Genomic DNA, 15,304 nt, shown 5'->3' on the forward strand with positions numbered 1-15,304 from the left:
CCCCTCTCCATAGAGCATGAACGGTGCTGTATGTACAGCACCGTTCATGCATCGTGCACTCCCTTGTCGTTGGAAAGGATCGTGAAAGATCCTTTAGATGCTGTGATGATCTTTAGATGTCATACTGCACGTGGCCAGTAGGGGTCAATGTGGTAATAAGATTCACATAGCAGAAACATATACAGTACCTAGTATATACAAAACATTAATAAAATAGCATGACCCCACGTGTACACATTATCATAAACTGCACTTATACTTCATTATAATAATATTCTCTCATTCTTTGTTATATTAATTATAATAATCTGCTTCAATGCTAATTACAATACAATCTGTCCCTTTAATTCATACTGCTCTGCACAAATAATTATAATATTAATTCCCCAATACTTCGTTAAAGTAATCTGTTCCCATTATTTTCAATATATTAATATTCTGTCCCATATGTCTATCATTATAATATGACCCTATACTTTTTTTTTACAATAATCTGCCACCATACTTTCCTTCAAGCATTTACAAGGCTGTGGTATAATACAGTAAAACTGTGTTATGGTAAGGGAAGTTTTGATAGAGTGAGGATTGACGACTACTAAAGCCATATGTTTTACAAAAAGATATCTAGGTTTTTAATAAATTGTACTGCAGGTTTGCTATGTAATCATTTATATATGCAGCTACTACCTGAAATCTAAATAACACTACAGCATAAAGGGGCAAATAATCACTCATATCCAACCCAACAACATATTTCTACAATGTTTGATAAAGGATGGCATAATTGGGATGGCACTATTGGCAAAAAAAAATGGGATGGCCTTGCTAGGTACAGAGTGACTAAGATTTGGCGGACTATTACACCTACTATGGCCAAAAAAATGTGGACAGTCTAACAATGTATTCAGTTCAGGTCTTTTCAGCGATGGGTACTGGTAATGCTTCAGAATACAAATAATCATTAGACAAACATACATTTCTAACCTTTAGGGATTTGGGGAGGGCCCTTTTCTGTTCTAGGATTAGTGTGCTCCTTTACACTAAGCCAGATTTTTAAATTCATAGTTTGGCTAACGTCTTGTAAAAGAACCAAAAGTGTAGTCTTAAAAAAAAAGAAGGGGCGCAGTACGTGCCCGCCCTACTACGCACCTGCTTATGTGTCACCTAAAGGGAAAGAAACCTCCCCCTGAGTGACATAACGATACCAGAACCCGCCCAGGCTTAGACCCGCGATGGGAGAGTGAGTGGGTTGTGTTCTGAGACACAACCTGCCCACCGCCCTGAGCCTGCAATTCCATACAGGAGTCTGGCTGGTGCACCCCCCCAGCGGGGTCTGTTTCCTGACCCTGCGGGGGGCGGACCAGACAGAGCCACGGCCCACCAAAGTATCCTTTGTAAAATAAGAGTGGGCATGCGTGCCCATTCCCGCAAAAAAGTGAGGGCATAGCGTTCCGATCTGTGCCCACCCCACTACACCCTTGGGAGGAACTCCCAAAAGAACTTTGTAAAAATTTGTACATCAATTGCAAGCTAGCTCTACCCCCCAAGGGGACAATGTTGTTGTTAATACCGAAAGTTTTGGAATATTAGGTTCAACAAGCTGATATACTGTAGATTAGATTTTTTTATACAGACTTATGGTCATATACTTTCTATGCAAAAAAAAAGACATTTGAATTGTGTGACCATTGAATTTACACATAAAGCAATGTTCCCTTCTCAATTCAGGGTATACTGTACATAATTATTTACATTTAATCTGAGGCATTATTTAGTTGTTTTAAAACTCATTTGTCACAAAGGACAACAGCAAATTTTGCAAAAGAAATCTTTAAAAAAATCTAAATTTTTTTGTATACTTATTTTGCAGGAACGCCAATGGCTTTGAAACTTCTTCCAAAAACTGTAACCAAGAGGCAGAATTTCCTGTATGAATACTGTGTGGCTCTGTCCCTATCTACCCATGCAAATATCATTGGCATGTTTGGAATTGCATTTGAATCTTCTGAGCATTATGGTTTCCTATATGAAGCTGCTCTGCAAAAAGATCTAATTTCCATTATAAAGCCAAGTGTAAGATCATTTTTATGTTTTATTTTATGGTACATTTTATTGTGATATAATATGGCTAAAATTTGTGTGATATAATAATAATAATAATAATGTTACCCTTAATTTGTGATGTAGATGTTGATTTTTCATATAAAATTTCTAAGAGGGTTGGTTCTGCTTGAAATCACCAAACCCCATATTTACCAACTGATCCCATTGAAGTTTATATTTGGTATATCTTGATACTAAATTATGTATGCAACAGCAAATAGTTGTTATCTTGCAATAAAAATTAGACTGTGTTACCTGAGGGACAATAGCCACAAATATTGGCTGGACAGTATTCAAGCAAATTGGTTAGGACAGGGTATAAAAGAGAGAAAAGGAAAGTTTTATCTTGATATAAGAGTGTAAGATTTTGGAAAGAGTAGCCACATTGTACAGGGGCTTCACAGTGCAACCACTGTGCAGTAAAAAAAAACACTGTTATAGACTGCCCACCCTTCCACAACACAAGGAGAAGGACAGGTTGCAATAACTATACTCCTACTGGAACTAATTTATCCACCACATGGTAAGCAAGCCTTTTATAAGAGCTTTGAAGATAACCAACATAGGTAACGTGACATTTTTCCTTATCATTCCTCCACTCCACCTTATCCTTCTTCTACACTTTATCCCTTTTTCTTTTACCACCTCTTCTTCTTCCACCTACACTTCCTTCTACTTCTTCTCTGCCTGCAGTGTATCAGCCATGGTTAAAATACCAGCCATTTGTATGCTACAAGCATGAGGACGAGAGACCTCAAAAGGAGCAGTAGATCAGTTGTAAATGTTGGCAAGAAAAAAAGGCCTAAACTTCCCCTTCATGTTCTCCCTTCAGGGTTACAGGGATGGAAGTTTCACAAGGAGTTTCCAAAGTTTGATATAAAACACAAACAGTGGAGAAAAGGGTAATGAGGCCATACTAAGAAGGCGATATGTCCAGTTTTACTAGAGTTAGGAAGTTACCAGCTGAGAATCTTTACTAAGAACATAGTAAAGTGAATATTCACTTTAAATATTCAATCATGTAAAAATCTCATTCTTATTTACTTTCAATACTCAATTATATCAAGAAAATACTCAACTTTATGCAGATGCTTTTTACATGATCGAATAATTGTGGTAAATTTTCACACAACATATTCAGTAAGATTATCTACTCTTATATTACATAACTGCTGAAGGTTCACTAGTAGCTAAATTGCCATGTCAATGACAAGTATAGTAAAACTCAGCCACTGCAGCCACCAGATAATGACAGCTGGATTGGCTGGGTACTACTGTACCTGTCAAGTGGCTCACCCAACCCCTAACAGCCGGGAGAGCAGTACATCCAGTAGTGATGGGGAGGGAAACGCAGGTAGGAAAAGACAATTGGTTGTCATAGGGGATTTTATGATCAGGAGGACGGATAGATAAGTTTGTTGTCTAGGGGGAATACATTTGGGGGAGTCAGAAGTGAAAAAGGATCTGGGGGTTCTGGTAAATCATAGACTTAATAACAGCATGCAATGTTAAGCTGCAATATCTAAAGCTAGCAAAGTACTTTCTTGTATTAAAAGAGGAATAGACTGCAGAGATGGAGACATAATCCTGAACCTGTACAAAGCATTGGTCAGACCACATCTGGAATATGCAGTCCAGTTATGGGCACCAGTTCACAAAAAGGGCATTTTTGAATTGGAGAGAGTGCAGAGAAGGGTAACTAAACTAATAAAAGGAATGGAGGAGCTCAGCTATGAGGAGAGAATAGCTGAACTGAATCTATTCTCTCTTGGGAAGAGACGTTAAAGGGGGGATATGATCACCCTGTATAAATATATAAATGGTCCACATAGAGAGCTCTCTTCCCAACTATTCACTTTGAGATAATTACAAAGAACAAGAGGGCACTCTTTATGTCTGGAGGAAAAGAAGTTTAGGCTCCGGATAAGGAAAGGATTCTTCACTGTAAGGTCTGTGAAAATGTGGAATTGGCTCCCTCAGGAAGCAGTTTCAGAAAGTTCTAAATATTGCTTTAAGAAAAAGCTGGATGTTTTTCTAGCATCACAGAAAATAACTGGGTATTAAGGATTTAAATTAAAAATAACAGTGACTGTTGATCCAGGGAACGTCCGATTGCCTCATGGAATCAGGAAGGAATTTTTTTTTCCCTGTTGGAGCAAATTGTACCAAGGTGTTTTTTTTTTGCCTTCCTCTGGACCAACTATGTCTTATAGGGTTTTATATCTGGGATATATCTTTCCCTAGTGGTTGAACTTGATAGACTTATGTCTTTTCTCAACCTAACCTACTATGTAACTCTGTAACTATGTAACCTGTCTGCTGGATGATGAAAGCCTATCAATGACAAGTAAAGTAATGTTAGATCAAAACTCAGATTGAATATATTTTAAGTTGCTCTTTTCAGAGCTTTACTCAAAGGCAATTTTGAGTGTTGCAGTAAAGATATCAATCCCAACTATTTACTCTTCAGGTTAACACTGTAATGCAAGTAGTGTGATTAAAAGTTTTAACTTTCCAAGCAAGAAAAACTTTGGATGTTCTTTTTCTACCTATATAATACTACTGTGTATCATTTGTGACAGAGATTTCTTCTAGAACTTCCAGGAAGCGTCAGCACTAGAGATACAACTTCATTAACTTGGTTCAGTAAAGGAAACACCTGTGAGAGTGATGAGTGCTACATATGTTCTAACAGATGGAACTCTCAGACCCTACCATCATTTTTAAAAGATTACTATACAGCGAAATGTCTGCAACTAGTATTTCAGTTCCAGATGCTCACAGGGGAGATTAGCCCTGGCATGAATCCCAAAATGGCTCTTTGAGAAAAAAAATGACAACCTGTCAATAACAGACAAGTTCAATTAACAGGAATCTCATGCATGTGGCTCTGCTACCTGCACTAAATATAGTAATTTTTTTATTTAGGGGTAGCAAATCTATGTAGCTATAAATCAGCCAACTTTAAAAAAGGAGGCATTTTAAAGCCCATAGTACAGTCATCTCCCTAGATTTTTATTATATTTCATACATACCTTTTCCATAAGGATCTTCAATTAGTCTAGTGATGTGGTATCTTGGACCCTCTTCATCTGCTTATTCCTCCTGGCTAATCCAGAATACTGCGGCTCTCTGCAGTCTTATTGGCCTAATTTATTAAAACTATCCAAGGATGGAGAGAATACACTCACATCAGTGAAGCTGGGTGATCCAGCAAACCTGGAATGGATTTTTTCAAAGTCATTTGCTTTTTGCTAGCAAATGTTTTAAATCCTGGACCAGATCCATTTCAGGTATGCTGGATCACCCAGCTTTACTAATGGAAGTGTATGCTCTCCAGCTTTGGAGAGCTTTAATAAATCAGACCCTATGTCTAGATTCACATTCACATTAAATGGTCCTGGGTTTAGCCCTGTAAAACTGTAATTGGGCCAGTGAGGTGGAGATTACTTCTTGGCAGGTTTATTTTTTTGTACAGGCCAGAGCAGGACTGATAAAAAATTGCTGTAATTTAGCTGTAAGTGTCCTTGGGCTGATAGGTATTTCATTGATTGGCCTATTCTCACCACAAAAGATTTACTGATCTAATTGTGGAATACAGGTTGATTTTAATGTAAAAGACAAATATATAAAAGTGTATTAGAAAAACACATTTAGTTGAAAATCTTAAAAGAATACATTTATTTGTTTATCTATTCATTACTTTTTCTTGCCTTTTTCTTGTTTTAGAGACATTTTTTCATTATTCCTAATATTTTCTTATTTTTATGGCAAAGTGTCAAAAAGGAAATCTTTCCAATGAGACACAGACCTAAAATGCTCACATGCACTTAAACCATTTTCTTATCTATCCAAACCTTGGTTTGTTCAAAATTACTTTCCTTTTCTTTACTTTTATCAACTGAAATGAGGAGAATAAAAACAGAAACAATTAAACAATTACTTAATGGGAACAGGAATGGTATTAAAAGTCATACGCTTAATTATGTTTCAATTTTCAAACATAACCCTCCAATATTTGTCAAATTATCTTTGTTTTGTCTTGTATATTATAACAGGAAGGAGTACCAGAACCAATTGCCAAGAAGGTCACCAGTCAGCTAGTGAGTGCCCTTGAATTCATCCACAGCAAAGGCCTGGTTTATCGAGATGTAAAGCCAGAAAATGTCCTTCTTTTTGGTTCAGACTGTCAGAGAATTAAGCTTACAGATTTTGGTCTGACCCGTCCCAAAGGCACATTGCTTAAACTTGTGTCTGGTATAATTCCTTACACGGCACCTGAATTAAGCAACTCTCAGAATGGAGAGGCAGTTCCCATTGATTTCACTCTAGATACATGGGCCTTTGGCGTTCTTCTCTTTTGTTTAATGACAGGATACTTCCCTTGGGAGAAAACACTGCCATCTGACCCGTTTTTTGAGGATTTTATAGTGTGGCAGCAAACTGGCAGTCATGAAGAGCTATCTTGGCACTGGAGAAAACTGACATTTGAGGCCATGGATATGCTCAGGCAGTTAATGGCACTGAACCCTTCTGAAAGGAGTTCAGTGAATAAAGCTTTACGATATTTGAACTGTCCATGGATTGTGGATAACTGGAAATCATTGCAAAAATGTAATTAATTTTTCCACTTTATAGATCTCTTGATACAGGCTTGGCTTATAATAGAATAATGACATCAATGTCAATAATATAATTAGTAGAAAATACTAACATCTACAATTTCTTATTATGAGTGCTTCAGTCCTTTTTTTGACCAAAATCTACCAACTTATCCAGCCACAGATAAAACTTTAATTCTAAAACTTGTTTTGTTCTCATACATTAGGAGTTTACTGATTTGTGAACTTTAATTCTTTAAATTAAATTCTGATATTTTACTGCACTTCAACCAAGGTAATGCCAGTTACAAAGCGTGTTCTGGTAGATGAGATTACAGAAAATCATAGCAGTGAGTGTATGAGGGCAGTAGGTGGTTGATTCTGTTGATGGATTAGGGACTGAAAAAGAAACAATACTTAAAAACTGTCACTACTTTCATACTATCAGTCACCACTGAGAACATCAGTCGTAGGAAGGAACTACTTGTCAGTGCACTTTTTATTAGTTAATTACAGATTATATTATTGTGTTAGGTGTGTCACAGACATGACAAGCAGAGGACCAGAAAGCACAGCAGGAACCATATTTTTATTTTCTTTAAAATGGTAATACCAAATGTAGTTTTCTTGTCAGTTTTCACATACTTAAATTGTTATATAGAAACTATAGTACACTAACAATAGTTTTGTGGGGTCTACCAGTTTCTCTTGTAGAAAATAGTGATGTGTTTAAAAATTGGTCTTGTGTTAAGGCTGAGTGTGTATGTCAAATGTCAACTTTAATAAAATGTTCAACAGCTTTTTTTGTAGCATCAAGAATTACCTAATAAAGAAAGGCATTGGACTTTGTGTCTTTTGAATTATTTTTGATCTAATTAATGTCACTAATTTAAAATGGAAATCAATACCAGTGCTCAGTAAAATGTTATGTTGTGTAATGACATACAACATTTAGGATAAAAAAAGCACAGCACCTTTTTATCTAATGCGTTACATGATGCACTATCACGCATTTCGATGCACTGGAACATAAGTACATTCCCTTAGTGTGTCAATGGCACCACAAAGTGGTAACACATTCTGTATCCATTACTGTATGTTTAGGGTAATGCATGTTGCCACAATATATATTTTTAAACTGGCTTTAATTCTTCCCAGTGCTAACATGAGAAGAAATTGATATCTTGTTGAGTATAACAAAATAAGAACACTTTTTGGTAATGTAACCCTATATATATTCCTTGTGTCATACCTAGCTTATTGCTATAGTACACTATTCTAGTACTTGGTCCAAAGTAAATTTTTGATGTTCAGTCCTACTTAAGGTTTGGCTGATTTTCCCTATAATTGAGTGCTGTGCTACATCTTTTTTTCGTTTACATTTATAAAACACACAAATTAAACAACTGGCTTTTAAATGGCCCTTAGTTTGTTTAGCCCCCAAAACCAACTGGCAAATATTGACTAAATGGTACTAGGTACAAATAAAGGTAGAACATACAAACACTAAGATTCAAAACTGGGACCCTAGAGCTACAAGGTAAGTGAGCACCTAAACTAATAAAGGAGCCTTATGGAACTTTTAGGTATTCGTAGCAAAATCTGTGATGACTATTTACCTCATTACCGCTCATTACTCAAAATGTTTTATTTGTCCAGATTACCTGTGCCAGGTACCCTCTAGAAACAGCTGTAGTTCATAGATATCATTATAAAATATTAAATATATATATGTTAGTGCTCAGTCAGGACAATGTTGGCAAGATTTTTTTTAAAACATTCAATGTTCCCAGGCATTAAGTAGAATACTGTGTGAATGCCTCTGGCCATGATAAATAAACACACCTTCTTTTTAAGAGACTGGCTGCTAACCCTATTCTACAGCAAAGTTCTGAATTCCTTTAGAAATGTATACATATATATATATATATATATATATATATATATATATATATATATGGTAGTTTCAATGTGACACATAATACTTTCTGTTTGAGGGAAAAAAACTTGAAACAGTTGGTTTTGCTTTCTTTTTATTAATTTAACACTTTAACTCACAATCAAACATGTTTGTATCATCCATTTACATTTTAGGAATACATTTAGAGCATTTTACATTTAGGAAAGAAAATTGCCAGAATAAAGCAACTGCACATATTAGCAATAAATACCAAATGCTGATATTTACACATTATGGCACAAAATGCAGGTGTAGTGCCTAGGTACAATACTTTATTCTTCCTTGGCATTGTGGACTTGATTAAAAAAAGGCCTAATCACCTTTATTTTAAAGCAGACATATCTCATAACAATTGATTCAATAGTGGATCCAGTAATGACTCTATCACTTTTTAAAGACATGTTTATGGTTTAGAAGTTATTGTGTACTTGTTTTAAATTGTTCTCATCCTTTAAAACAAGTTAGCAGTTCTAAAATATAAAAGTCCAAAGATTTCTGCTGGACCAAGGCTGCCAAAGTTGGTGAAAAGGTAAAACTGATGAAAATATTTATTTTGTTTTGTAAATATATGTATTGTAGTAAATAATTGCAACACAGATACCGTTTTCTAAAAATGGTTTGTAAAAAAATGAAAGAAAAAAGCATTTGGTGTTCCTTTGGGATCACATGTATAGTTTAAATAATTTTGTAATAAACCATTTTATTGAATAAAGTATGTTTTTTTTAGCTAAAATACACATCTATATGTATAGGCAAGTATCCTTATATTTTACCCAAAAGTAAGCAATAACAGTGGATTGCAGCACCATACTAATACATTGAGGCTACTCTGCACTAGACAAGACACATTATGATCCTGATTTATTAAAGGTTGGAGAGGATACATTTTCAGCAGTGAAGCTGGGTGATCCAGCAAACCTGGAATAGATCTGGTCCATGATTCAAAACATTTGCTAGCAAATAGAAAATTACTTTGAAGAAATTTATTCCAGGTTTTCTGGATCACCCAACTTTCCTGATGAAAATGTATCCTCTCTAGCCTTGGAGAGCTTTAATAAATCAGGCCCATTATACTGACTTGCACCATTGGTTAATAAAATTTTTTACTTTTCCCAGACAACTAGCTAGGCATGGGTGCATTTTACAATTACTTGATATTTAAACAGTCGCTGGGTATGGAGGTCTCCAATGTTCCCCAACAGTTTTAAAGCAGAATATATATATTTTAACACATACCTATGAAACAGGAGCATATTGGCAGTACAATTTACAATAAAATTCTGCAATTACATTACTCAAAAAATATAGAGTATGTGCTTTATGACATTAATATTGGTTTTGTAAATTCTAAAACCAAGACTGATTCGAGTCACTACTCAGCAAGAAGGAAGATGTAATAATGCAATAATATTCTTAAAGAATGTTCATGGGAGTCATTGAAACAGTGGGGCAATAAAAGCAGTGCAACACAGGTCATTAGCTGGAAAGGGACCTATGTAATGACATATTAGGGGACAATGAACACAACTTTGGGCAATATGCAAATGTAAAGGATGGATTACTCTAATTATAAGCCTGATAATCACAGCCTTCTTAATACTACAGAACTAAGTGTGTTGTCAGGTGCAGCTTTAGGGGTCTATACTTCAAGTTTTATACAGTTGCTGGCTGTCTTATTGGCAGATGTAGTTATAGGTTTATTCTGTAAAGCAGCGCGAAGAGCAGTGGGGAGGTCAAATAAACTGACCCATGAAAAACAGATTTTTAAGAATACTAAACTAAGCTCAGCTGACCATGCACGTGGTCAATTTAAATCAATTTAAATGTCTGAGCACTTGCATGTTGTCACATAGATAATTATTTGTAGTGGCAATTACATCAAATTACTAATTATGTATATGTGGGATTTTAAACATTTTGAACCTTTTGAGGTTCTCAGGATCACAATTTTTTTCTGTGTATATATACTCAGTCAGTCTGAAATGTGGGCAGTTTGTTACATCAGAGGTACTAATCATTTTATTTTAAAAGGGGATTATTCATTAGTTATAATAATTATTCAATAGTTTAAAGATTCTTAATTTGTTGTTGTGGATAAATGCAATTTGTACAGCCTCATGCTCCTTGCAATGTTTTAATAAACATCTCTGTCATGATGATTTTATTTAAATAATCTATACTTTATATTTCAAAAATAAACAGAAACTTCTTTAATTTGTTTTCTCTTGATTTTTTATTACATCAAGGAACCACATTACTGTTTCACAAACTCTTAAACTCTAAATGCACCACGCTGCCCTGTATTGTAGATTTGTGGTTTGACGTTGACAGATTACTGGGTGTGTTGGTCATTTTCTATTCTATACAGCCAAAGTCCACAGCCCTAATTCTAAGAAAGTTGATACCATAATATCAACTAAAAAATGTAAACTTAAATCTTTGGGATGGCATATCATCATGGCCACTATTTAAATGTAATTGGTTGTGTAGTGTAATATGATTCTGGCAATCTGGAGACCTGTAAATTGGGACCTAATCCACACTCAACCCACAGTGACAGTAAAAATACTGGGAGTATTGGGTTATATCACATTAGAACACATTTTGTTTAATACATTTTTACACAAAATCTTACACAATCTTATTGGCTACTGTATACTAAAATAAACTAAATATAGACCGTATAACTGAATAACTGAATACAATAATTACTGATGCTTATCAGTACTGTATTTTGGGTGCCCAGGTTTCCAAATTTTGCAGACAATTTAATTGGGTAAAAATAACATTATTATGGCATTACATTTTTCTCCACTTTTAGAATTATTTTTTTTTTTTTTGTTTTTTTTTGTAAATAAAATTTATATTGGCTGAGCTGAAAATATTTGGTATTAGTCTTCATATTTCCTGAGTTTTCTATTCAAGCAAATATATTACATGTACATAACCTATAAAGCACAATGTTATGGACTACTTTGTTCTCAGACTTTTCTTCCACTTTGTTGCAGAGAAGTACCATATTACATATTTATAGTTAATTTTTTATTACTTTTTCAATTTGGTAATGTCACTTGTGGTTTCCAAAGGCCTGTAAACCTAAAACACAAATCTTCTGACTTGACAGAACTCGAGCTATCTGTAATATTTTTTCTTAGGAATAGGGTTAGGAGCCCCTTCCCATGAAAATGTATTGTTAAAATTGTAAACCCTAAGACAAGCTTTTGAAAACGTTTCCAGTGGTTGAAATCCATATGTATCTAAAGATAACACCTTTTATTTTTATATAAAATTAGGAAGGGTCAAGCTTTTTTCCATTTGTGTCCAACTGGGTGGATTCCTCTTCATCTCCAGCAGGAAGTAATAAAAAGTATGGGAAATTAAACAGTTGTCACTGAAAAAATGCCTATATTGGACGATCTACCCTTACAATCTGTTGTGGTGGCAAACTTTGGATTGCCATTCCTGACAATGGTCAGGACAAAAATAGAGGGTGATTTTTCTAGAAGAGAGGGACACGCAGACTGTAATGATAACCTCCCACCAGTTCCTTCAAAACTAAAGGAAAAATGTCTTTACATAGACTTTAGGGGTATCTTTATTAAACAATGTGACATTCACCTAATAAAATACTGCAGGTGTATCTTCCTGATGCATGTGTATAGTCGCTGATTCACCTGCAGTGAAGGTCTGGTTACTGTCACGTTCACTACTTTTAAATACACCCCAAGTTAATTTGTCCTTTAAAAAATTGTTTTTTTTGCTTCAAAGCAGCAAAAAAGAAAATGTATTTAAATATTGGATATATTACTGCTTTACTTCAAAGCCCAAAGTTTTTGCTCACTTCTGTGTACTTTCAGGAACTAGTTAGTAGCACCTATCTGTTAATACAGGGATAGTTAAAAACTGTATAATAAATGTGTATTTTATTGTAATGATCTTGTTTTATCACAAAATGCATTGAATGTTTTATTTAAATGTGTTTACAGAAGGTTTTAGTGTCTAGATATCACTCTACAATGTGGTAGATCCTACTTTTGATGTATGATACATTCCATGGACAAAAAAAGACATCTAAAACAAAACCAGGCTAGAAAGTAGATGTATGAAAAAAAAAGTTGTATGAGGTCAGGAATGCGAAGTATAGATACACAGTTGTTCCTTACATGTATTAAAGCAACCTGAAACACTCCATTTGGCCATATCAGTTTTCAAGAGGTTATACTTACAGCCATATACTGCTTGAAAAATCATACGAACTGCATGTAATTAAATATCTCATTACACATTTTAAAATGTCTTTTTCCTTGTGACTTGCAAAATGTCATTTCCTGGGCTATACGTCCCCAAAGAATGTCTTGGGTAATTTTTTCAGAATAAAAAACTTCAACTGCTTTTTGTAATTGTTCATTTTATAAATAAACTCCAAGCATGCATATCTGATGTATGATGCAGTAAAAGAGCCAGATACGATGTACTGTTGAAGTGCTTGAAACTGTAAAATAAGTAAAATTTTTAAAGTAATATGTAGAGTTAACAGTAAAAGTAGTAGCATCAGGAGAAACAGTAATACCAGTATTATAAAAAATAAATAATTAAATAAATAAAAACATGTTTTCAATATGTAAAACCACAACAAGTATAATTTTGTATTATTATTGAATATGTCTCATGCCTTTCTGCGGCTATTTCCAAAAAATCCCTAGTTCTTTTTCAAGAGAAAGCAAAATAAAAGGAGAGGAAAGACAAGGGAAACAAGGCATAGGTATGCAACACTGGAGCATCAGACCTAACTTCCTAGTAGATTATGTAGTAAAGAGAATAAGGGTAGATTTAGCAGAAACATATGGTGCAAACTTGACAGGAGCTGAACAATGGCAAAGATAGGAAAAGACTCACAATAGATGGCATCTTAAGAAACCCAAAGAGGCATTTTACTCTAAGGTTGAAGGAGAGACATAGGGGCAATATTAGCAGCCTTATAATCAGTGTTTTTGTTCGAATTTGGGCTGTCCTTATTTTCGACCCGAATATGGCTGTTCGAATTCGGATAGACCCGAACCGAAATTAACCTGTTATTAACCTGTAGTGCCCCAGGGATCGTAGTGGAACTGCAGGGTTCGTCTGCAGTTCAGTTCCCACGGTCAAATGACTGCAGGCGAATCCTGGGCACTAGAGGTTAAATGGGGACCAATTTCCCCATTCATCACATCCGGTGCTGTGTTCTTGGATAGAGAAACTCCATCCAAGAACACATACTCCTAGTAAAGGGCTGCAAGAGCAATTTGATTGCTCTTGCAACCCTTAATAGTCCCTATAAATAACCCCAATTCTCCCACCATTGATTTCAATGCTGTTCGAATTCGGCATTCGATCACCCGAACAATATCTCACTATTCGATCGAAAAGCTGTTGAATCGAATAGTGAGATATTCGACCAACACTACTTACAATATTGAAAGAGACAAAGACCCCCCCAATTCCCTGTCAGCCTTAGGATGGTGGATAACTGTCTATTTTTGGATGCAGTATCAGATTGTGTATTCCAAAATATACTTTGGAAGCACTGACTTACAAAATGGACCCTTCTTAGCCTACCTAAACCTAAGCCTACCTGGAAGACCATAGATAGTCATATAGTAAATATTGTTACATTTTTTCAGTTTGTGTGTATATTCATTACGTTTTTGCATTATTTACGTTTAGATCTTTGGCTATCTTGATTGGCCTAGCCAGATGAAACATCATCAGTGCATGTGTACATCAGTTCATTTATTTCTAACACCTGGGTATGCCAGGATCATACACGTGCAAGTGTAGCTTAGTTTACATTCAACAAAAGATTGTGAAAACGGTGGTAAGTTTGTTTTCTTGTAGAAACGCCATGTCCCTTTTGAAAAAAAAAGCCTGTGTTTTTACAGCTGAGTTTTGCTTTATGGTTAATGCTGAAGATGTGATTTTCTGAGAAGCATTTGTTTGCACAAGATCAAATATCACAATTCTCCCACTCCCACACTTTCTAACTTGAAATCTTGCCTTTTTTAGTTTAGGTCTACGTTGAGATTATTAAAAAACACTAAGAAAATTGTATGCCATAAAAATATTAATTGAACTATATTTAACATTTATGCACATTATTAAATGTACATACGTTAAATACATGTACAAAATATCAGAAACAATATTTTATACATAAAAACACATTGATTCTCTAATTATGACTGATCTGAGCAACAAGCCAAGCCAATTATTCTATTATTATACTCTTTTATTGGAGACAGATTTCTTTTCAGATATGATGTATCTTACCTCGACAGCTACGTCCATCCTCCTGCAAGGTCCCTGTAACACAGCTACATATAGGTCCATCTAATCTGCTTGTGCAGATCTGTTCACATCCCCCATTTTCCTCACACCAGTCCAAACCTATGAGTCAATAGAAAGCAGAATTACCCAAAACACTGCCCAATAATTCTAAATGAAATAGGACAACATTTAATAAAACTACAATGAAAAAACAATGATGTAAAACTGAAATGAAAAAATTGTACTTAAATGTTTTTTTTTCTACACAAGTGTCTTCCTTTTAGGTATAATATTCAGGTCTTTGAAAAGGAACGTACACCTTATTACAAATGTACCC

General features: G+C 35.0%; 2 protein-coding genes across 2 annotated transcripts in view; one reads left to right on the plus strand and one right to left on the minus strand.

Annotated features, from left to right (window-relative positions):
- The window catches only part of LOC140341126 (serine/threonine-protein kinase SBK2-like), a 33,207-nt gene extending 25,654 nt beyond the window's left edge, over nucleotides 1-7,553 (plus strand). Inside the window, exons 3-4 of the mRNA XM_072426674.1 lie at nucleotides 1,871-2,073; nucleotides 6,162-7,553. Coding sequence (XP_072282775.1) covers nucleotides 1,871-2,073; nucleotides 6,162-6,725 — 767 coding nt within the window. The 3' untranslated portion in view covers nucleotides 6,726-7,553. The remainder of the gene's footprint in view (nucleotides 1-1,870; nucleotides 2,074-6,161) is intronic.
- The window catches only part of TECTA (tectorin alpha), a 52,803-nt gene continuing 44,489 nt past the window's right edge, over nucleotides 6,991-15,304 (minus strand). Inside the window, exons 22-23 of the mRNA XM_072425281.1 lie at nucleotides 14,971-15,087; nucleotides 6,991-7,103 (exon numbers count right to left, since the gene is read on the minus strand). Of these exons, the coding sequence (XP_072281382.1) occupies nucleotides 6,991-7,103; nucleotides 14,971-15,087 (230 nt within the window). The remainder of the gene's footprint in view (nucleotides 7,104-14,970; nucleotides 15,088-15,304) is intronic.

Source organism: Pyxicephalus adspersus, chromosome 11 (assembly GCF_032062135.1).
Source record: "Pyxicephalus adspersus chromosome 11, UCB_Pads_2.0, whole genome shotgun sequence".
NCBI classification, from domain to species: Eukaryota; Metazoa; Chordata; class Amphibia; order Anura; family Pyxicephalidae; genus Pyxicephalus; species Pyxicephalus adspersus.